This window comes from Camelus ferus, chromosome 26 (genome assembly GCF_009834535.1).
Source record: "Camelus ferus isolate YT-003-E chromosome 26, BCGSAC_Cfer_1.0, whole genome shotgun sequence".
NCBI lineage: Eukaryota > Metazoa > Chordata > Mammalia > Artiodactyla > Camelidae > Camelus > Camelus ferus.
Genome location: NC_045721.1, coordinates 9,314,555 through 9,342,475, shown reverse-complemented (window position 1 = coordinate 9,342,475; position 27,921 = coordinate 9,314,555). Strand labels below are relative to the sequence as shown.

Below are 27,921 nucleotides of genomic sequence, written 5' to 3'. Positions count from 1 at the left end.
ATATAAAGTACCCAAATGCAACTGTTCATTATAGGCCAAGAGATTTAGTTTCAAAAGAGTAAAACTTTCATTTAAAAGTTTACCACAGTAAATCAGTATGTTTTTGTTTAAAATGGAAAGTTTATTTGCTCAGTACACCAAATAGAATGCAAGCACTGTCATGACAAATATACAGAGATATGCAGATCAACATAAAACAGTAATTTAGTTTAAATGAAGGGAAATCTCTTTAAATGTTATGACAACGTACTCCCAAGAAGAATTTTTTTCAGTTAATTATACATTTCAATAAAATAAAGGGTAATGAATTAAGTGGAAGTTAGCTTGTGAATTTTTCTTAAAAATAAAAATCCAACTCTATTAATCCATGCCAGTTAAACACTCTAACTAAATTTCCAATAAGTGCACAAGGAGATGAGTTAGTTACCTTTTTTGCTTGAACAGTCCCGAGGAAAATGGTTACTACAAATACAGCAGGCAAACTGTTAAGACCGACCGATCTAGAACATAGTGTTGTACTACATTTCAGTCTCAAATTGTGCTAAATGCTCATCATTAGATTAGTATGGCACATTTTGGTCCATGATACGGTTTAATGCCAAGACAGATCCCAATTGGTTACAGTGACACACAGATTACTGCTGCTTTGTTTTAAAATGTATATATTGTAAAAAGCCAGGTATACTTCCACATCCAAAGGCAGCTTTTCCCAGGAGGAGTTTACAGGAAGTAGTCTGGGGTGCGCCGGGTAACATGAGGCTCTCCACGACGAGGTGCTGGGTCAAACTGAAGGCTATCAATGGCAAAAATGAAAGCAAACAGTTAAAAGTTTTGACTTTGCAGCCAAACAAATCAATAGAGAACAAGACACTGAGGCACAAAGCACAATCCTCAGTTCCCACCTCTTTCTGAGTTAAGACTGGAAGGACCCTGGGTAAGTCAATGCAGGTGTTCTCATCCATAAAACTCTCTCACAGAGCTATGGTGAAGGTTTAAGCAGACAAGATGTCTGGTTCAGAGTCTGGCATAAAAGGTTTGCAGTATTATCATCAGTTGAATGGAAATAATGAGAGCAAATGTGTTTGTTCTAGATTTTAGGGGAAAAGCATTCAATCTTTCACTGTTAAGAATGATATGTGATTAGCTGTGGGGTTTTTGTAGATGACCTTTATCAGGATGAGAAAATTCCCTTCTTTGACTAGTTGAGTACAGCTGACCCTTGAACAACGTCGGGGTTTGAGGCCCTGACCCTGTGCAGTCAAAAGTCCAGTGTGACTTAGAGCGAGCCCTCTGCATACACGGATCCTCCCTACTTACCTGTGGTTCCAAGGATCCTGTAATACTGTAGTGTTTACAGTACTAAAAAAAAAAAACCCAAATATAAGTGGCCCTGCACAGTTCAGTCTGTGTTGTTTCAAAGGTCAACTGTACTTTCATTATGAAAAATACTTTTTCTGGCTTTACTGAGATGATCATGTGGTTTTTGTCCTTTATTCATATAGTTTATTACAATAACTGATTTTTATATATTTTGAACCAACTTCACATTCCTAGGATAGATCCCACTTGGTCACAGTGTATAATCTTTTTTATATGTTGCTGGATTTGGTTTGTTAATATTTTGTTTCTGATTTCTGCATCTATATTCATAGAGTGTTGGTCTATGATTTTCTTAAAATGTCTTTGATTTTGGTATTAGGGTAATAAAGTCTTCAAAGAATGGGCTAGGAAGTAATCCCCTTCCTTCCGGTTTTTGTAGGGGTTTGTGGAGGACTGCTGTTAATTCCTTTTTAAATGGTCAATTTACCATGAAACCAGTTGGACCTAGGCTTTTCTTTGGAGGAAGTTTTAAAATTATTAATTCAATCTCTGTATTTGTATACAGGTTTATTCAGATTTTCTATTTCTAACTGAGTCAGTTATGGTAGGTTTTGTCTTTCCAGGAATTTGTTCATTTTATCCAGGTTACCTAATTTGTTACCATGCAGTTATTCATTGTGTTCCCTTAAAATTCTTTTTATTTCAGTAAGCCCTGGAGGGATTTTGGTAATATGAGTCTTTACTCTTTTTTTTTTTTCTTGGCCAATCTAGTTAAGGCTTTTGAATTTTATTGAAAAGAAACAACTTTTGATTTTGCTAGTTTTGTCTAGTTTTTCTACTATTTTGTTTTATTTCCGCTGTTAACTTTATTTCCTTCCATAAGTTTGCACTGGGTTTAGTTTGCTCTTCTTTTTCTTCGTCCTTTATGGTGTAAAGTTAGGTTATGGATTTGAGATCTTTGTTGATTTTCTTTCTTTTTTTCTTTTCTTTTCTTTTCTTTTTTCTTTTCTTTCTTTCCTTCCTTCCTTCCTCTCTCTTCCTTTCTTTCTTTCTCTCTCTCTCTCTCCTCCCTTTCTCCCTTTCTCTTTCTCTCTCTTTCTTTCTTTCTTACAGAAATTTATTTCTCACAGTTCTGGTGGCTGGAAGTGCCAGCACAGTTGAGTTCTGGTGACAGCCCTCTTCTCGATTCAGAGTGTCAACTTCTAATTCTATCTTGATTTTTAATACAGGTATTTACAGCTGTAAACTTCTCTTCAAACACTGCTTTTCCTGTATCCCATAAGCTTGGTACATTGTTTTGTTTTGTTACACTGTATTTTCATTTTCATCCATCCCAAAGTATTTTCTCATTTCTCCTGTGATTTCTTCCTTGATCCACAAGTTATTTAGGAATGTGTTAACTTCTACATATTTATATATTTTCCAGTTTCCAATTTCATCCCATTGTGTTTAGAGAACATACTTTGTATGATTCCAATCTTGTTAACCTTACTGTGGCTTGGTTTATAGCCTAGCACGTGGTCAGTGCTGGAGAATGTTCCATGTGCGTTTCAGAAGATCCCGTGCTCTGCTGTTGCCGGGTGCGGGATGGGGTGTTCCGTGGATGTCAGGCAGTTATAGTGTCTCTCGAGTCTTCTGTTTCCTTGCTGATCTTCTGCTTAGTTCTGCTGCAAGTGGCACAGTGAAGTCTCCAACTATTATTTTGAATTGTTTCTTTCTCCTTTCAGTTCTGCATGTTTTTGTTCCATATATTCTCCACTGTTCGGTGCATACTGTCTATGATATACTTACCTAATAGTCTGACTCTTTATCATTGTGAAATGACCTTCTTTATGTCCAGTAACAATTTTTGTTTTGAAATCTATTTGGTCTGCTATGTATAGCCAGTCCAGCCCTTTTGTGGTTACTGTTTGCATGGCGTGTCTTTTTTTCACCATTTTACTTTTAACCTATTTCTGATTTTGAATCAAAATTATGTTCCCTGTAGACATTACAAAGCTAGATTACAAAAACAAAAATAACAACCTGATTATCTCTGCCTTGTGACTGCACTGCTTAGATGACTCATGTGCAGTGTTACATATTGATATGACTGGATTGACACCTGCCCCCTCCTTTTTAATATGCCTTTCTTTGTTTCTTGGTTCCTGCTTTAACTGCTTTCTTTTTTAAGTAAAATGTTATTTTTAAAACTATTTAAATTCCTTTAATAATTTAACAGTTGTTTTTCTTGTTTTATTAGTGGCTGCTCTAGAACTTATAATACACAACTTATGAAATTCTGCTTCAGATTTATAAATGCTAGTGAATTAAGACATATTTACTCCTAGATAGTATATAGGTCCTTTTCATTTCCCTTTTTTTGGCTATAGATGTTATACATAGTATACATGTTACAAACCCCAAGATACATTATTATAATTACTATTTTTATATATTATTATGACCTTAAAGAAGCTGAGAGGAGTGTCTATTTATAGATTCTGCTGCATTAACTTTCTCACTTTTATTTGCTTCATAAGTTTACTTGGATTCCAATTACCATCTGGTGTCACCTCCTCACTCTAGTACAGCTTTGTTCCCACCACCTCCTCTGTGCTGTTACTGTCAAATCTTTCCATATATTACATTGCTTATAAGTTCAAGTACACTACAAATATATCCACATTGAGTCATGAGACTTTTTAAAAAAAATTTTATTCTTTTATTCTCACACCTAAAAGAAATGAGACCCAAAGCTTTTTTCCTCCAGGATGTGGTACTTGAATGCAACTGACTTTTAAATCTGTTAAGCAGGTGCAACTCTTCCACCTTTTACAATTACTATCTGGTGTGTGCAGCTGATTTACTTTCTGGTGTCATTTACTTTCAGCCTGAAGCACTCCCTCTAGTACTTCCTGAATGTCAGGTTGGCCAGCACTGAGTTCTCTCCATTTTTGTTTACCTGGGTCTGTCTGTCTTTCTTTCCATTCATTCTGAAGTTGTCCTGGATGGAACTTGGTTGAGTTTTTATTTTCAGCACTTTGAGTATGTTTTAGTGCCTTTCTGAGATGTCAGCTGATTTTCCTACTGAGGTTCCCTACTGTAAGTCATTTTTCTCTTTTGCCTTCAAGAATTTTCCTTTTAGACTCCCCAGTATTTGGACCATGATGTGTCTGGGTATGAATTTCTTTCAAGTTATCCAAGTTAGAGTTTGCTGAGTTTCCTGAAGGTGCAGATTAATGTTTATCATCAAATAAGAAGAGTTTTCAGTCTTCATTTCTTCAAATATTCTTTCTGCCCCTTTGCTTCTGGAGCTCCTGTTGCACTTATACCACTGTACTTACAGGGGTCCCGCACTTCTTTGAGGCACTGTTCACTTTTCTTTGCTTAGTCTTAGTCTTTTCATTATCTTCAAATTCGCTGATTTCTTCTACTACCTCAAATCTTGTTCTAAGCCCCTCCTAATGAACGTTTCAGTTCAGTTGTACCTTTCAACTCTAGAATTTCCAATTGGTTCTCTTAATAGTTTCTATCTCTTTTTTTGATATCCTCTAATGATTTCAGCACACCTCACTTCAGCTCTTTTTACACATGGTTTCCTTTGGTTCTTCGAACATATTCGTAATGATTATTTTGAAATCTTTGTCTGCTAAGTTTAACATCCAGGCCCCTTGAGAAGCAGTTTCTATTGCCGGCTCTTTTCTTGTGTATGGGTCACACTTTCCTGTTCCTTTATGTGTCTTCTCATTTGTTACTGAAAAACTGGGTATTATATGTAACACACTGTAGGAACCACGGATACTGATCTCCCTGTGGACTGATGCTGTTTGTCTGTTGGTCACTATTTGTTTAGTGACTTGGCTAAACTGTGAGGTCTATTTCCCTCATACTGTGCAGCCTCTGGGGCCCTGCTGAGATTTTAATCTTTTAGCCTGGTTACTCAGAGGCTGCCTCTGGATTGGACCAAGCCACTTATTGATCAAAGGTCATGCTGAAAACCCTCCTTGGTCAGTTAGATCTTAGGGCCAACCCTAATCTAGAATGACCATTGGAAGTGTACATGTCTTGGAGGTTGTTATTCAAAGTTTAAGGAATTTAAGTTTTGGCTCACAATTTAGCCAGGGACTAGTCTCCCATCTCCAGTTAGTTCTGAGATGTGGCAACCTTGGGCATGCACATAGTCTAGACTGTCAGAGATGTATGTGTTAATACAACTTTGAGGAGTTGCTCCAGATCAGAGAAACTTGTTTTTCAGCTGGTGTTTGGTTAGAAATTGTGTTTAAGCCCCTGGTACCAGTGAAGGTTCCACCCTTTGTTGATTAACCTATGTATGAGTTTCCTAGGGCTGCCATAAAAAACTGACTTAAAACTAGCACAAATCAGCCGAACTTATTCTTTCACATGTCTGGAGGCTAGAAGTCTAAAATCAGGTGCTACAGGGCGATGCTCCCTCTAAATGCTCTAGAGAAGAATCCTTTTTGCCTTTCCCTGGCTTCTGGTAGCTCCTGCAATCCTTGGCTTGTAGATGCATCACTCCAGTTTGTCTCTGTCCTCACATAGCACTCTCCCTCTGAGTTAAGACCTCATTTTAACTAATAACATCTGCAAAGACCCTATTTCCAAATAATCTCACATTATGAGGTTCTGAGTGGACATGGGTAAACTATCCAGTCCAGTACAATCTATGTGTGGCTTGGAAATGTTTTCAAGAATGCCCCACATGCTATTCTGATTGCTCCTGTGTGGGTACAGCGTAGCATACGCGCACAGCCTTGCCTGCCTTTTTGCTGACTGTGATGCCCACAGGAAACCTCTTCTTGGCACTCTCCTCCCCGGGTTTTACCTGTGAAACTTCTCCTTGCCCTGCCTCTTTTGCGTGTTGCTACTAGTATCAAGGGAGCCATGAGAGCCTTCTTCATTAGCCTCCACCATAACACCTATTATTTTCAACAAAACACTTACTAGGCTGGTAATTCTCGATGCTCTGTTCTAAGTAAGGACAGTCTCTGCAGGCAGCTGAGGAGCTTTTTGTTCTGTGTCTCCTTCTGAACAGAACTTCTATGTCCCTGTTCGGAGGTGCAGGCAGGTATGGTGGCCTACTTCTTAGTGACGTCCTCTATTCTACAGCAGGTGCTGGGGCAAGAACCAGGGCCGCAGCATCCTCTGCCTGCCATGCATGCCTGGTACAGACCCTCCAACCCGGGGGCAGGGGAAGGAGAAAGGAGTCTCAGGCCTACTAATCGCACCCACCAGGAACAGAGCTTCTGTAACCCAGGACCGGGGTAGTTGAGATATGCTGGTACCTGCCTCCCTGGGGAGAAACCACAGCCCTAGACTGGGAACTAGGGAAGGGGAGAAGTCCCATCCCCTTGACCACACCCACCCAGGGCAGAGTGACTGCAGACTAGTTTCTGTACAAGGGGTCTGGAAACAGGGAGGGAACACACTGGGGCTCAAATTCCACAGACTCTGGTGTTATACTGAGAGTTAGCAGATATTCTACAGTAAGTGTTCCTATATTTGCTGTATGCATTTAGGACAAATTCCAAACACTTGAAATAACTGTTTAAAGAAACATTCTCCAGTCCAATGGTTGTTTCTGTTGAGTAGACGGTTTGACGTGTTCCTCCTTCCTCTCCTCCAGAAGCAGAAATCCTTACCTCTAATTTTAATAATCTACATTAAAATTTTCCTCCTAAAAGTGATTACATACAATTGAAATTTAAAGTTACTTACAAGGAATATTTCAAAGTGTCATCCAATTCCATGATAGCAGCCTGGTTCCCACAACGATAACAGTAATTGGGTGCACTGAAAATGGTGACCACGTTCCGATCATGACACCAGTTGTATCCCTGCAGCATTTAAAAAAACAAAATCAGTATTTCAACATAAAATTATGTTGACACAGGTAAGTTTAGAAAACTAAACTCAAAAATTACAAGTATTCTCTGTGGAAATGCAGTCTGCTGTATTCTTACAGGTGTCCATCTTTAACACTGTGCATCTGCACCATATACGCAACTCTGGACGCAGGGTTCTGTTACAGGGAACTCAGTAATTGTATTTTTCTGCTTACTCTATGTTTGACATCTTGGCTAGGATGCATTCTCAAATTTTCCTCATAAATTGTGTCAATTTTTGCTTTCTCTATTTTGACTCTTTTACCAGGTAAATATAAATTTAGCTTGATTTCTTCCTAGAGAACTGGGCCTGTTTTCATCATCTCGATACACTTCTGTCTTAGAGCCGTTTCTGATTCATATTATTAGCTGTATTTTGGATAATTATCTAATTAATATACTGATCTACCACTTTCCATGCCCCTGTGGTATCATCATGTTTTAGATAAATCCCAAATAACAGGTGAATTTTAATTATTTATCTAATTTGATAGTCTACTTCAGGAAAGTAAAATTTTTCATTCACATTTCTTATGACTACTGATACAATCAGATTTATCTTTACTGTATGAATTTGTGTTCTTTATTTACCATGCTGTTACACTCCTGCCTCTACTGGTTTAGTGAAGTTTTCTCTAACATCTTGAAGTCACCCCCTACTGTTTTAGAAGGATTATATTCTATTTATATTCCTTTAGTGTTTAAAAAATAGTAACTCCCTAGTAGAGAAATCTGCCAAGCACCACCTCAACTAAGTGATCCAAGTTAACACCACCAGTAGAGGGACAGATCTCAGGACCTGATCTGAGGCACTGAGAAGGATGCAATATCACACTGTGATGCGCCTGCCAAAACATGTACATCTGGAACCGGAAGGAACATCAGCCAGACCACAGATGAAAGGTACTGCTACAAAATACAACTGCTTATAGTGTTCAAAAGTGTCAAGTTTATGCAAAACGAAGAAAATTTGAGGAATTATTTCCACATCACAGGGGACTGAATACACATGATCATGAGTTAGATTATACAAGCACACACACAAATTTTGCTATAAAGGACATTAGTGAGGTGATAAAAATTTAAATAAAGTGTTTAGATTAGATAATAGTACTACGTCAATGAAGACTTCCTGACTGTGAGAACTATTCTGTGATTATATAGTAGAAAACGTTTTTATTTTTACAAAATGTACATGGAAATTTGGAGCACTGTACTTGTGCTGTGTTGGGGTGGGGAGGGGAACAGGAATGGAGAGACAGAATAATAAAGCAAATATTTATGTTTGAGAAATGCGTGTAGGATACAAGTTTTTTGTGTGTGTGTGCAACCTTTCTCTAAGTCCAAATTAATTTCAAAACTGAGTTATAAATTTGTTCTAGCCAACTAGTACTTTCCCTACTTGCTAAAACCAGCCAAGTTTTTTCTCCTTTCATTTAGTCAAGGGGGAAGAATGTTTCTGACGTTCTGAGTTATGAAGCCTTATTACAGATACACTTAACTGAAACAGAGATTATCCTACAGGAAAAGGACATACCTCCATTACAAGTTGGTGAGCGCGAGAGACCAGCGTGAGACCGTTGGCATGGTTAAATGTTTCAGAAATATCCTGTCCAAAGGTGTAGCCAGCACCGCGTGGTGAAATACCCCACCCGCCACGATCATCTGGGTCTGACCACAACAGGTCACACATTGGGCCCTGGCCACGAAAATGAAGGACGAGTTATAAACTATTAGCAGGCATAGTCAGCTGATCTCGCTGTTCCACAATGTGGTTATATTCCTTTCTTTTTCACTAAAACTAAGTTTACCTCATGTGGAACTTCTTGTAAACGGTCCAGGGCTCTTATATGATCCAGTGTATCTATGGATGGAGACAGGCCACCGTGGAGGCAGAATATCTGTTTATGAATTAAAAAAAAGGAAATAGATTTGTTTTATTAAAGCTAAAAAAGTTAACAGAGACTAAATAATGGTTACAAATGTCAATTCTAGTAGCTTTTCTTTTCAAAATGTTTAATAGTCACTATGGAAAATTTATAAAATACAACAGAAAAGACAGAAAATACATTTATTTTCTGTGAACATTTAAGTATCTTTATTCTGTTTTTTTCCTTTATAATCCCAGATGTTTTATATAGTATACTTCCCCTTTCTCTGGAATACCATTTCTGTTGGTTACTGCTGACATATAAAAATTTAACATTTCTCTTAGAGCAAAGACCCTACTGATTCTTGTTACTGGTTCTAGTAGTTTTTCAGTTTTCTAAGAGTTTTCTGAGTACATAAAAATATTTTTGCAAACAACATGATTGTTATTTTCTTCCCTATGTTTTTTACCTTGACTAGAACATCCAAAACCAAAATTGAATAAAAAATACAGGTTTTAGAGGGCATTTTCCTCCTGATTTTGATGAGGTTTCTGACGTTTTGCTGATAAGTATAGTCAGTGTAAGTTTCTTTATCCAATTAATGTTATTTTATTTTATTCCTTAATTAAGTTTGAAACAGTAAGATATAGGACACTTTTCAGGTAGTTTTGGTCTGATTTCATTATTTTGTGCCTGTCATGTCTGGTTTGGTATTGGGGTTATACTAGCCTCACAGAGTGAATTTTGAAGCTCTCCATCTTCTCCTAAGCTCCAAAACACAAAAATGTTATGTTCTTTAAAGGTCTGTTAGAATCTGCCTATAAAACTACCTAGACCTAGTTACTCTTCAATTTCTTCTGAGTTTGGCGGTCTGTTTACATTGGTGTAATTTCTTCAAAACAATTTAATAATTAATATTCTGCTATAGTAAGTTTCACCTGTCTTTCACGCTTACTGGAATAAGGCTGCACCTGTTACTGCGATTCCTAAGTGCCTCCATACTTAAAACAGTGATGCCTTGCTTCTCATGCCACATGCTTTACGTGACCTTTCTCTCTTTTTCTAGATCAGTTTGACTATTATGTATTTCTTTTTTATTAGACTTTCCAAAAACTGCTTTTGGCCATATGATCAGCTCTATATTTGCTAGTATCCATTTCTGCTTTTATCTTTAATCCTTTATTTTACTGCTTCATTCTTTGAGTTAAATGTTTATTGCACATTATTTCTTTTCTATTTTTCTATAAAATAAATGTCATTTATAAATATATGCATTTCCTTGCATTTTATCCCTAATTCACATGTGATAGTTTTGGTTTACACCATACTTCCACTTGGTCATTTAGCAATGATTTTTATTTTATGAGTGTCAGAAGACTGTGATAGTTCCCAAGGAGGCAGATTTTTCATTTATCCATTTCTATTTAATTTCTAGTCTAAATTTTGTCCTCTTACTTAGAACCAAGACTGTCACTTAACATATGATATATAAATAGATGGATCAATAGGTGGAAAGAAGAAAATAAGGAACAGGAGGCAGGAAGGTAGGGAAGGAGGAAAGGAAGAACAACAAGGAAATTTGCTGGTCTCAACGCACAGCAAACCTACCCAATTCCCTCTTCTGAAACTTAAGAATAAGGGAAAGAGGCAGCAAAGGCCAAGAGGATGCAGAAAGAATGTCATGTAAATCTAGACCCTAAATTACTATAGTAAATCTTTTCCTACTCTTATCCACCCCCACATACACACCTGTCCATCAACTAAAGCTGTGAGTGGAAGATAATCAAATAGATCTGTAAAATATTTCCAGACATTGGCATTTCCATACTTTCGTAGACATTCATCATAAAAGCCATATACTTGGGTAATCTGTCGGCTTTCGTGGTTTCCTCTCAATATTGTAATGCGTTCTGGGTAACGCACCTGGAAAAAAGCAAAAAGCACGGTATATACGACCTTATTTTTCACTAGTGTTATATTAAGCACATTAAATGGTTCCACTTCCTTAAATGGTTCTTTGTTCTGCTGGTACATTAAATGTTCATTCTTTTTCAGAATAAAAGTTTTTTTGATTCATCAGCAGGTCCTCTTGATGAACCTTTGAAATATTTTTTTATGGTCATCCTTCTTCATTACTATTTATTCACACTACCGTTACTGGAATCCTTACTAACTGATACCTATATTACTATAAGAAAACTGTATCTCCATTATCTTTGTTTCTAATATCTTTTTCATCCTAGTCTTCTCAGTCTTTCCAGAACACTACGATTATTTTAAAGCTGAATGGACACAGAAGATCAGAGACCTGGACCTGAGACAAACTTTCTACAGACTAACCTCTCCCTCCCTTTTAACCTTTATTTCCCACAGGAAAAATGTATTTGCCAACAAAACACAAAAATAGGCCCTGTCAAATCTAGGCTAGATTTCAAATGTATTTATAGTCTCCTTCTCATAACAAAACATACAGACATACTTATGGCATATTCTTTAGTTAGGAAAGTGGTAAGTATGAAAAAGCATCAAATTCTATCAACCAAAAAGCTGCAAATGCATACTTCACACATCCATTACACATCCACACATTACTAAGCCTCCAAAGTATGTCCAACATTAAGCTCAGTGTTCAGAGCTAGGTGCCAGGCCCACACGAACATAATACATGAATTCTGCTGGTTAGGGATTAATTTCACCAAGGAGCTATGAGAAATAATACAAGGGAACAAACCATTATGTGACATAAATAAGGGATGGGAGATTAATTTAGTTTCATGGTAATTTAGAGTAGAAGGAATAAAACTAAAATGGTTGAAAGCTTCATGGAAGCAGCAGGACTCAAGCGGAGTCTTGGCAGAAGGGGTAAGAAATCAGACAGAGTCTGGGAACAGCGAAGTAACAAGATCAAAGTGTTAAATGACAGATTTAACCTGGCAGCATATGCAAGGTAGATTTGTAGAGGTTAGATCTTGGAGACAGAAATACTAGTTACCACATCACTGCACTAATTAAAGTGTGAAGTGATGAAGGTATGGATGGTATGATAGTAAAAATAGAAAAGACACAGGAATAATGGACTTTTCAAGGTGATGTAAGATCAAGTCTTATTTTAAGGGGCTATAAAGTGAATGGATCATAAACTACAACAGATGATATGAAATGCTGCCACTCTTGCCTTTTGCTGGTTTAAAGCTTGGGGAAAAAAAAGAAAACGGCATTTCATTAATCATACCTTTAATGCCACAAGAAGAGTCACAGTCTCCACGGAATAATAACCTCGGTCTACATAGTCACCCATGAACAGATAGTTTGTATCTGGTGATTTCCCGCCGATTCTAAAGAGTTCCATAAGATCATGGAATTGACCGTGCACGTCTCCACAGACGGTAACTGGACAACGAACCTCTTGCACATTTGACTCTTTTGTTAAAATTTCCTTAGCCTGTTTAAAAAATGAAATCAACAATTTAAAAAGATTCTATCACAAATTTGAAGGTATCATTTCTTGTCTATTAAAAGAAAATCAGGAGGAAAAAAAATTACCTGAAATGTACATTATAAAGTTAAAACTAAACCCAAAACCAGATACCACTTTATACCTACTAGGATGGCTTAAAAAAAAAAAAAAAATTACAAGTATTTTTGAAGATGTGGAGAAACTAGAACTTTCACACACTGTTGGTGGGGATGTAAAATGGTACAACTGCTGTGGAAAACAGCGTGGCAGCTCCTCAAAATTTAAACATAGAATTCCCATATGATCCAGCAATTCCATCCCTAGATATGTACTTAGGAGAAAGGAAAGCTTAACGTTTATACATGTTCATGGCAGCATTACTTACAAAACCCAAAAAGTGGAAACTACCTACATGTCCATTAACTAATGAATGGATAAATAAAATACGGTATTATTCACCCAATGGAATATTATTCAGCAATAAAAAGTATTGATACATGGCTATAACTTTTAAAACATTAAATATAAAATAAACAAAGACCTACTGTATAGCACAGGGAACTATATTCAATTTCTTGTAATGAGGTATAATGGAAAAGAATCTGAAGAAAGTGTGTATGTGTATGTATAACTCAATCACTTTGCTGTATGCTTGAAACTAACATTGTAAATTGACTATACTTCAATAAAAAATATTTTTAAAAAAACATATTAAGTGAAAGAAGACAGTCACAAATGGCCATATATTGTATGACTCCATTTATGTGAAGTGTCCACAACAGGCAAATCTAGAGACAGAAAGAAGATGCAACCCAGGGTTTTTTTTCAGGGGTAATGAAAATATTCTAATATTGTGGTGATGGATGCACATGTCTGTGAATGTACTAAAAGTCAGTGAACTATATGCTCAAAATGAGTGGTATGGTATAGGAATTCCATCTCAATAAAGCTGTCTTATTAAAAATAATCATCTTATGTACAAGTTAAAAATATTAATAAAAGTCACAATTATTCAAATTCTTCTATAAACAAACACCTTCTTACACCAATTCATAGCAAGACTTTCAACTTCTTTATTCCAACTACTTTACATTTAATGAGTCAAGTTACTATTCAGAGGCCCCGAAGTATAGAATTTAATATAAACAATGGTAAATTAAATATGCTAACTAAATTCAAGTTCATTACACTTCATCTATCTAACAACTTTGTCAAATGAGAAAAAGAGCCCACAATCAGAAAAAAAAATTTAAAAGGCCTCTGATAAAAGTATATGTACCTCTACACCAACCCACCAAGAGAGTCTCTCAGGCCTTATTCTGGGCCTATTTACATGTTATGTACAAAATCCTAATAATGCCATGTGGTGAGATGTGGTACCTGGCTTTCTGAGCCGTGTGGCACAACCTGGAAATGGGGTGGGTGGGTCTCCTCCCCACGGAATGAACCTTCACCAGGGGGAAGAGGGAAAAAGGAGGGAGCCAGGGAACTATACTGCCCACTTGTCTTTCCTTCCATGGACTTCTCTGAGGTGTGACTTCTTGGGATTTCCATTTTCCTTGGTGTTGGCCACCACAAACCTGGAGTATATGGTGAATAAAGAGGGGCAATGACTAGAAAAATCTGCTTCTCTTCCATCGATGAGACTGGCAAAAATGAAAACTATCCACTGTCAGCAAGGCTATTCTAATGCCCTACAGGCAGGAATGCACATCACTGGAAAGCACTTGATAGTAGCCAACAAAATGTAAACTCATCTGAGGTCAAGACTGCCTAACCTCAATATCCACTATTCTCTTCCTTCTCAATAATTTAAATAAATGTACTCAAGAGAGCCATGCTCCCAGCTAAAAGACTACATTTCCCAGTTGTCTTAGTCAAGTTCAGGCTGCTGTAACAGATACCAGACTAGGTGGCTTAAACAACAGAAATTTATTCCTCAAGTTCTGAAGGTTGGGAAGTCCAAGGTCAGGGTACTGGCTGCTTGGATTCCTGGTGAGGGCCCTCCTCCTGGTCTGCAGAGGGACAACTTCCTGCTGTCTCCTCATATGGTATCAAGAGAGAAAGGCCATCTCTCTAGCATCTCCTCTGATAAAGGGCACTGCTCCCATCCGTGAGGGTTTTACCCTCATGACCTATTACCTACCAAAGGTCCTCCTCCAGGTACTCTCACACTGGGAATGAGGCATCACCATGCACTGTGGGAGTACACGGCACCAGCTTCGCATGCAGCTATGAATGGCTGTGAGACTAGGTTCTTGTCAGCAAGACAGACTCCCTTCCCGATCACCAGAACCTGTATTTATTACCTCACGTGAGAAAGATGTGATTAAGGATCCTGATGCGAGGAGCTTATCCTAGATGATCCCAACAGGCCCTAAATGTAACTGCATATATCCCTGTAAGAGAGGCACAGGGAGTTATGAGACAGACACACAGACAGAGAAGCCAAGTGAAGACAGAGGCAGACTGAAGTGAAGCAGCCAAGGAACGCCAGCAGCCAGCAGAAGCTGGCAGAGGCAAGGCATGGATTCTTAGAGCCTCCAAGGGTGTGTGGCCCTGCTGACACCTGGATTTGGGACTTCTGGCCCCTAGAGCTGTGAGAGAATAATTTCTGTTGTTTTAAGCCATCCAGTTTGTAGTAACTTGCTATAGCAGCCACACAAAAAACTAATACAGCAAGATGTCTGGTTTCCTGGTAACTCTGTAGAGCTGCCATATTGCCCCTGGGCTGTGTATCTCTGGGTTTTCCCGTACACAGCAGAAATACAAACTGTGACCTGGTCAAGCCTTTATTATTTTGAATCTTCTGTTATGCAAACCAAACCTAAGGCTAACTGATACACGGTTACACTACTGGACCAAGCAACTCCACTGCTAGACATCCACACTATGAATAAAATCAGATACATATGTATGTTTATAAGTAAAGGAATGTTTGCTTTTTGGAAACTATAAATGTGTACTAGATAGTTAAGAAAAGAAATACGATACATCTATAGAATGGAATACTAAGTAGACATTAAGAATGTTACAGAAGTGTATCCGACATACTGGGTATGTGATATGTAAGTAAAAAAGGCAAGCCACAAAATTGTAAGACCATCTGTCCAGTAAGGAAAACTGTCTAGGATTTCCACACCAAGGAGCTGCTCTAAACAATTTTTAGATATAATCGTGTTAGGTTCTTCAAACAGCTGGTTCAGATCACAGGGCCAAAGCATTTACAGCAGAGTCAGTCAAATCAAGCCAAAGCATTAATGCACTGGGAGCAAATACAAAGTCCTTAATAGAAGAACCAATTTACAGAAAGTAAATCCCAAAGTGAAAAGGATCCTAGTATAATAGCTGAAGATGGAGAAAACAATTAGCAGAGGTCTTTCAAGAGCAACACAACCTCCTGCAATGGAACTAACAACTGGAAAAAGTCATGGCAACAAGCTTAAAAATGAATAGCATCATTATGTCATCTGCTCAGCAAGCTTCAAGTAATGTGTTTTTCAAGTCAAATGAGAACAAATAACCAATATTTTGCAGAAATATTTAAAATAGAATCCTCAAGTCATGTAACATGAAGAACTTAACAAGCTAATTCTATTTTAAAAATCCACTAAAGGAAACATTACCAAAAACAGGAAAGATTTAATATGTAGTACCCATACAGGACAAGAGGCAGCAGGTTGATAAAACTGTTCGCTCTGATGTGCGCCATACATAGCAATCGCCTGACATATCAAAATATTCCTGAAAAATAAGGTTCATGTATTCACGTAACACACATTGGTCAAGCGTCTGCTACAGGTTAGCCACCAGAGATGAAAAGAACAGGTAAGCTCTCCTCCTCAAAAGTGCTGGCTTTGACGGGCTCAACCCAACAAAATAGAAACTCCTGTGTACACAAAGATAAAAAGCCTGGGAAAACACTTACAGTACACGAGATAACAGAATAATTTCGACATCTGTAGTATAAAGATATTTGTAGAATAAATTATACTATGCCTCAAAGATAACTGATTCGGTCAATCCTAACTAAGAGTCCACATTTTTTGAGAAGCCCAAGAAACTGTAAGACTGAGAATATAAAGCTCTGAATTATTCTTTGTTTAAACTGTTAAATGGAAGGCTTTTAACTATTTTTACGCCAGGTGACTTAAAATGTAATTTAGTTATATTTTCTGTATTTTAACACCAGAAAGTTAATTTTTAAGTCTAGGTAAGGAAATTTTCTACATCAATGGCTTTATTACTTCTCAAACTTGTCATAGTGAGGCCATGAAGTTTTGTTGAGAAACTGCTTTTATTCACTTACTATACTGATAAACGAATTAAAGAAACAGTTCTCAAAGTGTGACCCAAGGGCATGTTCAAATGTAATGGATTTGCTATTGCTGTTTTTGAAGAAGTAATAAATATTTTTAAAATTTCAGTTTTAATTGCTAGTAAATATTGATAATACACTTCACATAAACACAAGCTCTTAGCAGTCCTTAAGTTTTAAGAGTATAAAGGGGTCATGAGACTATCCTGATGCGTCTGTTCTGGTGACCTTCATGTAACATGACAGGGCAAGCTGGTTCACGTCACTACAAAGAGATGGATTCTTATTCACTTCAGCCTGTTTTCAGTAGGACTCTTTCGTCCTATTACACCAGTCCAAAATGCTGATGGTAGATTGTGTAAACCAGTCACAACCAAAGCCTGTATGCACACTGTCCGAATCACAGAGAAAGTCAGCCTCTCTCCAGATTATCTATGCCAATTGGATGCACCTAGGCCAGACTTACTGTGAAGTGTCTCTACGCAGTAGGGACAATGGCAAGTCCTGCCCCCCCACAGGTGTTCTCTCCAGTGATCTAACATGTTTCTAAGGTATGATTTTGACTGTGGCTCCAATTTCTAATTTCTGTAAAATTTCCAAGCCTAGTTCTCCAGCTTTCCTTTTGATTCTAGGCTACTAAATATTCTTCTAACAAATGACATTTCTGCTTAAATCAGCCTAGCAGATTTCCTAAGTTATGAAGAATGTAGTCTGCATGTGTCTTCTCTTGGCCTGTATCTAGTTACAATGAGATTATATGTACAGAAGTCCTCCAGAAAAATGAGTTCTCCCAATTCAAATCTAATCGTGTAAACCTAACACCTGTATACCTTCAGTGTCTTCATTTAGACCAGGCATCTATGAGTCCGCACCCCTCTAAGAAATGGAGTCTTATATTCCACATGTATAATCTGGAAATAGCTATTCTTTTCCAAATTCAGTTTCTTTAATGGTTGATTCTTAGCTGTGTGGTGAAACACATTATCTTCTTATCATTATAGTACTGCAATATCTTTTTTTCAGGGAGGAAGAGAAGGCTTAGACTGTGGGCTTATTCTTCTCACTTAAAGAGAAGCCCGCACGCAGGCACCCTGCATTGGTGCAGCGCCTCCAGGGCCACCAGGGCAGTGGGCTCTCCCTTTCCCTTCTTGCCATCCTCAGTGAACAGAACTGCCGCCTCGTGGTCACAAAATGGGGGTGCATCCATGGGCACTGCACAAGGGGCAGAAGGGGCACAAGGCCGCAGGGCACACCAGTCTGGTCTCCCATTCACAGAGCTTTCCCAGGAGGCTCACTGGCGGGCAGAGACACCTCCTCCCTGCTGCCCCAGGCAGTCACTGGGAAGGGGCTAGAATCGGGAGAACTGCTACGAGGTGTAATTCCAATCAGAACTGAAGGGAATTTGAGGGGTTATCAAGCATCTCCTACAGGTCTGACAAGCAGCTCTGAAATGCCCAAGATCACAAATGGAACAACATTTTTACCAAGTTTATTCCATGAGATAGCTTCCCAGTTTTCTTCAGGAAAAAAAAACCAAACTGATGACCACGAATCATTAGAGTTCAACTGGACCTGATGTCTTCTATTTATTATGAAAAAAAAAAAACAAAAAAACAAAAAAAAAACCCCGACACTCAGCTGATGGTTCTAACTCTAGAAAGGAGATCTATTCACATACAACTACTATCATTACTATCATAAATATAGAAGTAAAAAGCACCAAAATGTAAATATTATCCAATTCAACTGTTCTTTTAAGGACATATGGTTATCTTAACCCAGCACAGGTTTTATAAAACTATGAGGATGGGTTAAGATATGTGATATACAGTGTGAGTGTGTCTGCTTTACAATAATACTTCCTGAGCTTTTATCTACATAGTAGTGAAGAAAGTACTTTGTCAGGCCAGACCCGTGCCCTCCTCCAATATTTTCATCTTTACTCTACAGATCCCTGATGTTTTAAAATACTTGATTTATAACTTGAACCCTGTATTATAAAGTGATCTCACTGTGAGAGCACTCTGGCTTGCCTTCAAGGAAAGAACGTGCTGGCTCGGCAGATGTAAGCATACAGCTCACCTGGTATTTGGAATTCTCAGTGTAAAAGCCTTTGTGTGTCATGAGTCCTCAGGACTATCCCCAGGTCTGGTGGTGACTCACAGAACATCTACAGAACTCAGCGTATAGTCCTACTCATGGCTATGATTTATTACAGCAAAAGGACACAAAGCAAAATTAGAAGGAAAAGGCACACAGGGCACAGTCCTGAGTAAATCAAGTGCAAGCTTCAGGAGTCCTCTCCCAGTGGAGTCACACAGGATGCACCTAATGCCTGCAGCAAGGAGTTGTAACAACACATGTGACATCTGTTAGTTACGGGGAGGCTCCTTAGAGACTCAGGGCCCAGGATTTGTAACTGCGAGCCAGTCACATAGGGACCCTCTGCCTAGCATGTACCCAAATTCCAAACATCAGAAGGAGAGCACGTGCTCAGCATAAATCATATTGTTTGCATAAACAGTTTAGGCAAAGTGAGCCATCCTTAACAGAGAATGGTGGGAAGCCTCCTCAAACCCAACCTTCCAGTCACCAAAGGCAACCCTGAAACAAGGCCTTGCTGCACTGGGCTAAGTGCCGCTATGCGAAGTCTTTTCTGTACACCGTGTACTTCTATGTGTAATTCTCGTGAGTGTTTTTAATGTGACTAAGCACCCAAAGTTTAATTATCTCTAGAAGTGTAAGAGCAAGTTTAAACCTGTAAAGTGAAGGATTGTGGTGATGCTAAATGCCACTTGGCACAGATGCATCCAGGCAGAAAGCTGCTTTTACTGCACACGTTGGCTGTGTACCTAGCTATTCAAACTTGTTTCCTTTCCTACCCATTTAAAACATATTCTTTCCTGCTGCTATAAAATCAAATCTACCTTAGGAGGAGAATTGAGAAAATGAAACTATGGGAGTGACATTCACATAAATACTTAACTTTCTCCCACCCATGTTTTAAGAATACAGACTACGTAAATGTCAAGTCTCCCCTGCCTCTCAACAGGTGACATTCAATTTCTATTTTTGTGCTGGTGCCTACTGCCAGAGTCATAATACCAAAAAGTTACCGTATTTGGTTTGGCAGAGCCATTATACAAATTCTTTTCTTTCCCCTCTACTTACACGTAAATAATCTGCTATAAAACATTAGAGATTACCTCTTACTCCTAGGAAAATTCATCTAGAGAAAGCCATAGAACAGACTGACCTCTGAAACAGATGAGATTAAAATGAAGTTCTAAATCCTACAGGCTAGGTTAAGTAAGTGGGGTGGCCTGTCCGCCTATAGTTACAAGGTTCTTCCATAAATGAGAATTGATCCTTTTTTTCTTTTTCAAATACAAGGAAACAAACCTTTCCTTTCAACTAGACAACAGTTAAATGTCTGTATGCCAAGCAATGTCCTGACACTGGAAACACAAATAAGCATAAATTATATACTCTGCTGAATTTAAGAATGAATGAGGTGGTGTATATATGGACACAGGCCAAGATACCTTGTTTGGTTAAAACAAAGTTTTAGGATATTGTAACTGTGACCCCATTTTAATAAAAATAATACACCACAAACATCCTCCCTACCCTGCAAAACAGTGTTTTGCACACGGAGAACCTCTGAGGTGGGGGGACAGTGGGTGGGGACGGGGGGTGTGACAGCGGAGCATATGCTTTCCCCTACATTTCTGAGATGCTCAAATTTTTAAAAAACATGTATTACTTTTTCAATCTGAAAAAATTACTTTTAAAACCTCAAAACAAATTCCAGATGGCAATAACTTAATTACAAAAACCACAGTGCTATATTCATATACTGGAATTTTATTCTGTCACAAGAAGGAATGAAGTACTGACACAAGCGACAACATGGAAGAGTCTTCAAAAGATCATGCTGAGTGAGAGAAGTCAGACACGAAAGATTACATGTGATCCCATTTATATAAAGTGTCCAGAACAGGGTAATCCATGGAGACAGAAAGTAAACCAATGCTTACCAGAGGGTGTGGGGAAGGGAAAATGGGGAGTGACTGCTAATGGGCACTGTATTTCTTTTCTGGGGTGGTGAAAATGTTCTGGAATTGTATGGTGGTGATGGTTGCAAAACCTTATGAATGTACTAAAGTCACTGAATTGTACACTCTACAGGATTACTTTTATAGTATGTGAATTATATCTCAATTTTAAAAATTGTATGAGGGAAAACAAACCCAAAAGTAAATATGAAATAATGTTGCTGCTCAGTGGAGTTAGAACAAAATTTTCTAGTGGATCTGAGTTCTACCCAGTCATCTCTCTTTAACACAGGCAGTTTTCATCTGCACAGTTCCTATATGCATGAATTTCACTTACCACTGCGAAACACCAGGCCCCCAATGTGGTTCAAATGTGAGTAACTACAGTATACTTACTGTGAGTCATTACATAAAGTAAAATTTGGCTGCCAGTATACAGATCATTACATAATAAAAGGTGTGTCTCATGATCGAAGACCAATCACATCACTTCTTTCAAAGTCTGTTAGTGATTGGTCAGAGCACACCTGTTACTAGGTTCACACCCAGACTGCCAGCGATAGTTCTTCCAATAATAAATTCATGTGATGTTTTACAAAAATAGACACTCAAAAGAGGGATTTGGCCAGTAAATGGTAAAATTATAGCAATGAAATGAAGAGCGATAATGCTGAAAATGAAATTCAGATGAAAAGTGCAGAGAAGAGGCTGGCTCAGTGTGGGAATATTCACTGCTGTGGCTGCAGGGATGGTAGATGTAAAGAAGAGAAATAAACACCAAGAGTCTTAGCATACACTACAAAGCAGCCTTTTCCAAAATGTAATCTGGAAATTTCTACCTCAAAATACCTGTGAAGCTCTTTTAAAATGATTTTTGGACCTGCCCAAGACAATCACTCTGTCGCTGGGATGGAGTCAAGGAGCCTGAATTTTGCTTTTTTCCAAGTGATTCTTATGTACACTTAAAGTTTAAGGAAAAGCTGGACAGTTTTGACTACACAAAAATGCTAAATCTTGTAGAGTCTTTTTTTTAAAAGGGAAAGAATGTTTAAACATTTAAAGATGGCCACCTTTCTCCATTTTCAGAGTTTACAGAATCAAGAAAAATGTTATGAAATTAAAACAAAAAAGCCAACTCAATTCACAGGGAAAACCTCATATCCTGCCAATTTCTTGGTTCTGATACATCTACATACGTTCTCTTCAGGTATTTTGGTATTATTTTTACACATTTATATATTGTCCATTAAAGTTCTTGTCACCTAAAGTATGTTACAGAGTAAAAACCTGTTAGTGAAGAATTAACCTTACTCAAAAAGAGGTCTGATCTTTGCCCACGGCCACAGGGAGGTGATAGCTAGGTCCCAAGTGTCCTGCTTGAGGAGTCTTTGCCTGGGGGCTCTGGGTGACCCAGCATCAGCTCTGCCTCGTGGAGGAACTTCTTGGTTCTTAGATTAAACACATCAGCCCCTCCTGAACTCCACCACATGTGTCCCTTGGCTTGGCTGATCTTAATCTGTATTCTTTCCCTGTAATAAACTGTAACTGTGAGTTTAATAGCTTTCAGTGAGTTCTGAGAGACTTCCTATGAGTTATTGAAATAAAGCGGTTTTAGGAACCCACTGAGCTTGCAATTGTTGCCAAAAGTGAGGGCTGTCTTGGGAACTGTGTCCTCTAACTCCTGCCATATCCTTTTTGATCACAAAAGTAAGTCACATTATGAAGAATTTGAAAGGTTTCCTCTGAGCACTCTATTAAAAGAGCCTCTGGAACCCAAGCCCATCACTCTCCCCATCTGTTTTTGCTTCCTAGCAAGAATCACTGACTGACATTATATGAAAGCTGTTAACCATCCGTCTCCGCTTCTGTTCACAGCTTAATCTCCAGCCCCTGCACTGGACATAGCTAGTCTGTGCTGAGTTTCTGATGGAAACCATTCACTCAGCCACTGCTCTCTTCTCGCCCTCACTTCCCACAGAACAAGTCCTCCTCTGCTACTGGAGGAGCAAGGGAAGACTGCCCGGAATCCACTCTGAGTACCCATCAGCCAGGGCACAAATATCACAAGGAGAGCAAAGGGAGAGAAACTTTATAATGATTTCACTCTCTATAAAATGGGAAGAGCAAAATTAAACTACAGCCTATACACTGTACCTTGCACATTAAAAAAAATCCAATTCTTTGCTAAAAAGTTAGTTCAAATAAAGTTTCATCTAAGACTGAACAGGCGGGGACACAATTTCCCCCATTCCATTCTCAAAAAATGACTTTCTTTATAAAAATACTATTTAATAGATTTTTAATGGAATTGTGCATATTTTTATTATACAAAGTGCTACTGGAGTACAAGTCAGTAACCTCAGGTCACCTCTGAAGACTGTCATTTAATTCTTTTGATCACAAAAGTATTTCAAAGGACAGCTTGCAGGGGACAATAAACTGTCCCAGATTCCAAGAGACAGCAAAGCAAGTGTAAGCTTGAGCTCCCCCATCCCCTAGGAAGTATCCAGAATGCACAGACCTCGTTCCCCGGGGTAACCTGATTATTAAAGACATTTAGACCTAAAGAGCAATGTGCAGGAAGTTATCAGACACCTTTTTGGTCATTAATAAAGGGAGATTACGAAAGAAAAAGACTTCTTTTTGCAAGATGTTTTAAAGATTAGGTTCACATTTCACTACATTTACATGAAGGAAAATTACAAGGAAATCAGTTCAAAACAATTCAGAATTCTTATACAAGTAGACTCAAATTTCTCAAACACACTAGATGACGCTGGTGATTTTAATGCCATTCTTCGCAGAAAAACTAAGTTCAGAAAATAGATAAAGCTTATATAGTGTAAAATACAGTGACCAATTTGGCATTAATTTTATCTTCAATTTCTGGCATTTTGGTTTCCTTTTACCAAAGAGGACTTCATCCTCCAAGTCCTTCATAGCATTTATCCTGAGAAAGATTGAAGGAAAAATTTCTGCAAGATCTTCAAAGCAGGATAAAAGGCATATGTTGCAAATGAAACTACTCCAGTAAAAACAGTTTATAATCTAAGCATCTTCACTTTATCTATCTACGGACATGATTTTACACATCATATGTACAATCAATGAAACGATTTTTAAAACTCTGCTTTCTAGTCATTAGCAGTAGTTTGTGCTAGTCCAGTTTGTGTAGTTTATTTACCTGTCTGCTATGAAAGGTTGGCTTAGGTAACAGTGGAAAATGACAATTTGTTCAGTCAGTAAAACTGGGTTTTGAGCTCATGTTCCACTGTAATCATGTCATTCTTTGCTACAGTAAGAAGGAAAGGAGCTACTTTCTATCTTTATCACTGCACTTTATGCTGTATCAACCGGCCACCTGAGTTGACACCAATTCTTGCTCAAGGGAACTTAAAATGAAAGTAATAGGCTTTTTGGCTATTAAGACCACCATTTTTTAACTACCAGATATTAAAGAAAAGTAACTGAGAGATTTTTCTCGACTCACAAAAATCATTCCTTTCTACCAGGATCTAATCTTCTCTTAAGACGGTTTTAGGCACTCAGGAATTTAAGCAGGCTTTTTTACATTAATGAAATAAGTAATATCCTAAAGATATTTCTGCTTATTTCAAGGCTGAGGCCAGGATTCAAAAATATATCCATTAGTCTAATATAAAATTTACACATTTATCTACACAAACCTAAAAATTACAAACATCAGAATAGACCTGCTAGCACACAAACAGGCTAAATTTCCCTTCCTAATTCGAATTATCAACACCAAAGTTCTTCAGTACAAAAAAAAGTTTATCAGGTCAAAGTGCCTAAAAAATTTCTCTTCCTGAGACTCTACCAAGAGTTAAATATAGTGCTAATCACAGTCCTGAACCGTGCCCAACTGGCCCTCCAGGCTCGCTGCTACCGCGGCTGCGGAACGTACAATCAGCTTCAAAACTCAATTGCTAACTTAAGTTCCCGGTAAGAGCCAGCCTTCTTAGAAGACATGCCTCAATATTCTATGCAAACCACTTTTATCTAGACAGAAATTAACCTGGAAGGCCAGAAACACCATACATACCCATATTTTTTGTACTTATTCTTCAGTTGACATTAGGACAGTTTTGGCCACTACCTCAAAATAGAGCTTTCTCCAGTACCACTTAATTTCAGCTGACTCCTCTGGATTTTAGGCAATCTGCATTAGAACAGGAATTTAATTTTGAGGGAGAAACCACTACCATATGATGTAACTTTCTATAGAATAATTTTTCCAGTAAATTCCAAAAACCCATATATTATTAAAAATAAGAAACTAAAATCTAGTCACAAAGAATTAAACAGAAAGATGATATTTACAATTAGGTTTGACTTTTTATTTTTCTCTTATATTCTTTCTACATGCCTGCCATTCTTGATATGGAAGGGTAGAGTGAGTATCAAGTAGAACGAGTATTAAGTAGACCACATGAGGAGTAAAGTGACTTCACAAAATTACTACTGATCCCAGTACTCTGTGTTTCAAATAACGGTGACCACAAGAAATAATGAAACTGTACTTTTCAGAGTTCTGTGGTCACTATAGCAAACAGAAAACCTCTTTTAAAAGTACATTCTCCACAGAGAAGTCCTATCAGCACATGTATTTATTTTAAAAGAAAACGGGATGACATTTAAAATGAGATAAAATAGCTATTTTTATTTTTAGCTTTTCTTCATTTAATACTCAGAGTGCTAACTTCTTGTTGGGACTTAACACCAGTAGCATCTTAAATCTTAACACAACCACCCGAGGAGATCAGCAAAAACTATCATGCCTGTTTCACAGATAAGGAATCAGAGGTGCAAAGAGACTGGCAGTCATCAAGCTGTGGAGCCTGGGCTGGAACTCCAGCTGGCTACCATTATAAATAACACCGCACCTGGCAGGACAAGGGAGGGTAGAGGTAGGAATATAAAATGGGACTCCAGACTAAGGTCACAAGACAGAGTCCACACACCACAGCTGGAAGGGGGCTGCCACACTAAGCACTTCTCAGAAGGTAGACAGGAGCACTGTCTCACTTCTCCAGCCCACGGGCGACCCCATCAGAGGGGTGGAGGACAAAGATAAACGCACAAATGTTCAAAGAGAAAAGTGGGTTAAGATACAAGATTAAATACACTTCACAGGTCGTAGGGATTGGCAGTCCAATTTATCTAGGAGCTGAAACCAACAAAATCTCTCGACATACGAAAGCTTCCTCAAGTGATTAAGACTCAAGTGTGACTGAGCAGGGGTACAATATTCTTCTCTAGGAAGACATTTAAAAATTATTAGAGTCAAAGGGAAAAACTGATTCAACTACCAACTCTGTCCATAATTCAAGTCTGTATCTTCTGTTCATAGTGGGGTTACCTGACTCAGCTAATTTCAGAACTGGATATTTCACTTGACACTAGAGCCTGAGAGAGTGAGCAATTTAAATAAAAATGATATATTTTAAGACATGAAATTACAGGTTATCACCCAAGAAAACTGAATGTCGAACTTGTGATCAGTAAACAGTTTCAGAAAGACAGATACCATTTGCTCGGCAGTTCTACTTACAGAAATAAACTCTCCTGTGCTAATAAATAGTTATTTAATATATAAAGCCCTAAACAACATTACACTTAGTTGAATTTCCTATTTTAACTTAATATTAGCTATTACTTCTCCGTTCCTAAGATGCTTAATTTTAAGAGTATAAACAATACAGACAAAACCTTTTTCTTCTCCAGTGTTCTTCTGAGGCATCCTAACTTTCAAACACAAGGATCAAGAAAGTCTTATGGATTATGGTTTAAAAATACAAGCCAACCCAAGAGCATTAAAGAATAAATAACTTCGTTACTCCTTCATATAGGACCTTTTTACATAAAAATGTATAGAAATTATTTAGTCCAGACTGCAAGAGATAAATGAGAAAAAAAAGATGAAAAGTCGAAATAATGCCAGTGGCTAAGAAAACAATGGATACAGAATTCAGAAAGCCGTCTAAGATCATACAATCAAGAGCGACTGTAAACAGTTAACCACCTACATATTTTATTACGTTTGGGATGGGGGGGGCTTTACATATAATAGAAGTGGAAATAACTTTCTGAAAAGTGCTACCCCGCACGAAACACGCATATCCCATTTATCATTTCAGGCAATCACTGTTGCCAAACTTAAGACTTGCCGTCTTGTTTCTGAAAATCAACATTTTTGCTTCCAAAGAGCTTCTCAACGTGAAGACCAGTCACCATCTGTTTCAACCAAAGTCAACTTCTATTTTAAAAATCAGTCTGCCATCACACCCACCTCTCTACAAACAAACGCCTGACACATTCCAACTGAATGATTTTTGAAGGGCCGAGTCACCTGAGAAAAAGCCTACGTTGATTAACAAGTGCGTAGATGTTAACAACATCCTGGTTCATTTTCGGTGCAGTTTCAATTACGAGGCCGCATTAGATTAATCTGTCGGCCAGCTAAAGCGCCGGGATTGCTAGTCTGCACGGGAAATGCTCGGGTGTCAGCAATCCTCCAAAGAGCGTCGGCGACCCCAACCACACTTAGGGCGTGGGTTCCTAGTGCCGCGCTTCCTCCGCCCACCGACCCCAGACCCCCGAGGCTTGGACGGGGAGCGACCGGTCGGGGTCGGGGCTGGGTCCGGAAGGGGTCGTGCAAGGGCCCGGCCCCGCCCCGGGGAGGCTGCGGGAGCAAGAGACGCAGCCCCGCGAGTCCCTCAACCGGCGCGCTGGGCACAAGGCGGGCAGCCTGGGAAGGGAGGAGAGGGGAGGGGCTGGGAAGGGGGGGGGAAGGAGGGGTCCCCGCCCCCAGCCAGCCCGGCGCTCCCCTCCCGCTTCTCTCCCCTTTTCTCTCCTACCTTTTCGCACAGCGTCCGCACTTGGTTCTCGTTAAGCTGTTTACACTCGTTCAGCTGCTCGACCCACTGGTCCAGCTCCTTGGTGAACGCCTTGTCGTCCATGGCGGCCCGAGTCCCTCCGCCTCCGGCCCCCC

At 38.6% G+C, this 27,921-nt stretch overlaps 1 protein-coding gene across 1 annotated transcript; it reads right to left on the bottom strand.

The window, feature by feature from the left end:
* Positions 1 to 100: 100 nt before the first annotated feature.
* On the bottom strand, positions 101 to 27,921 carry PPP2CB (protein phosphatase 2 catalytic subunit beta). The gene is made up of 7 exons (XM_032468338.1): positions 27,788 to 27,921; positions 12,309 to 12,518; positions 10,826 to 10,999; positions 9,017 to 9,106; positions 8,743 to 8,904; positions 7,039 to 7,157; positions 101 to 793 (listed from the first exon to the last, which is right to left on the bottom strand). Exons 1-7 carry the CDS (start codon positions 27,887 to 27,889, stop codon positions 721 to 723), a joined length of 930 nt encoding a protein of 309 aa, XP_032324229.1. The 5' UTR covers positions 27,890 to 27,921; the 3' UTR covers positions 101 to 720.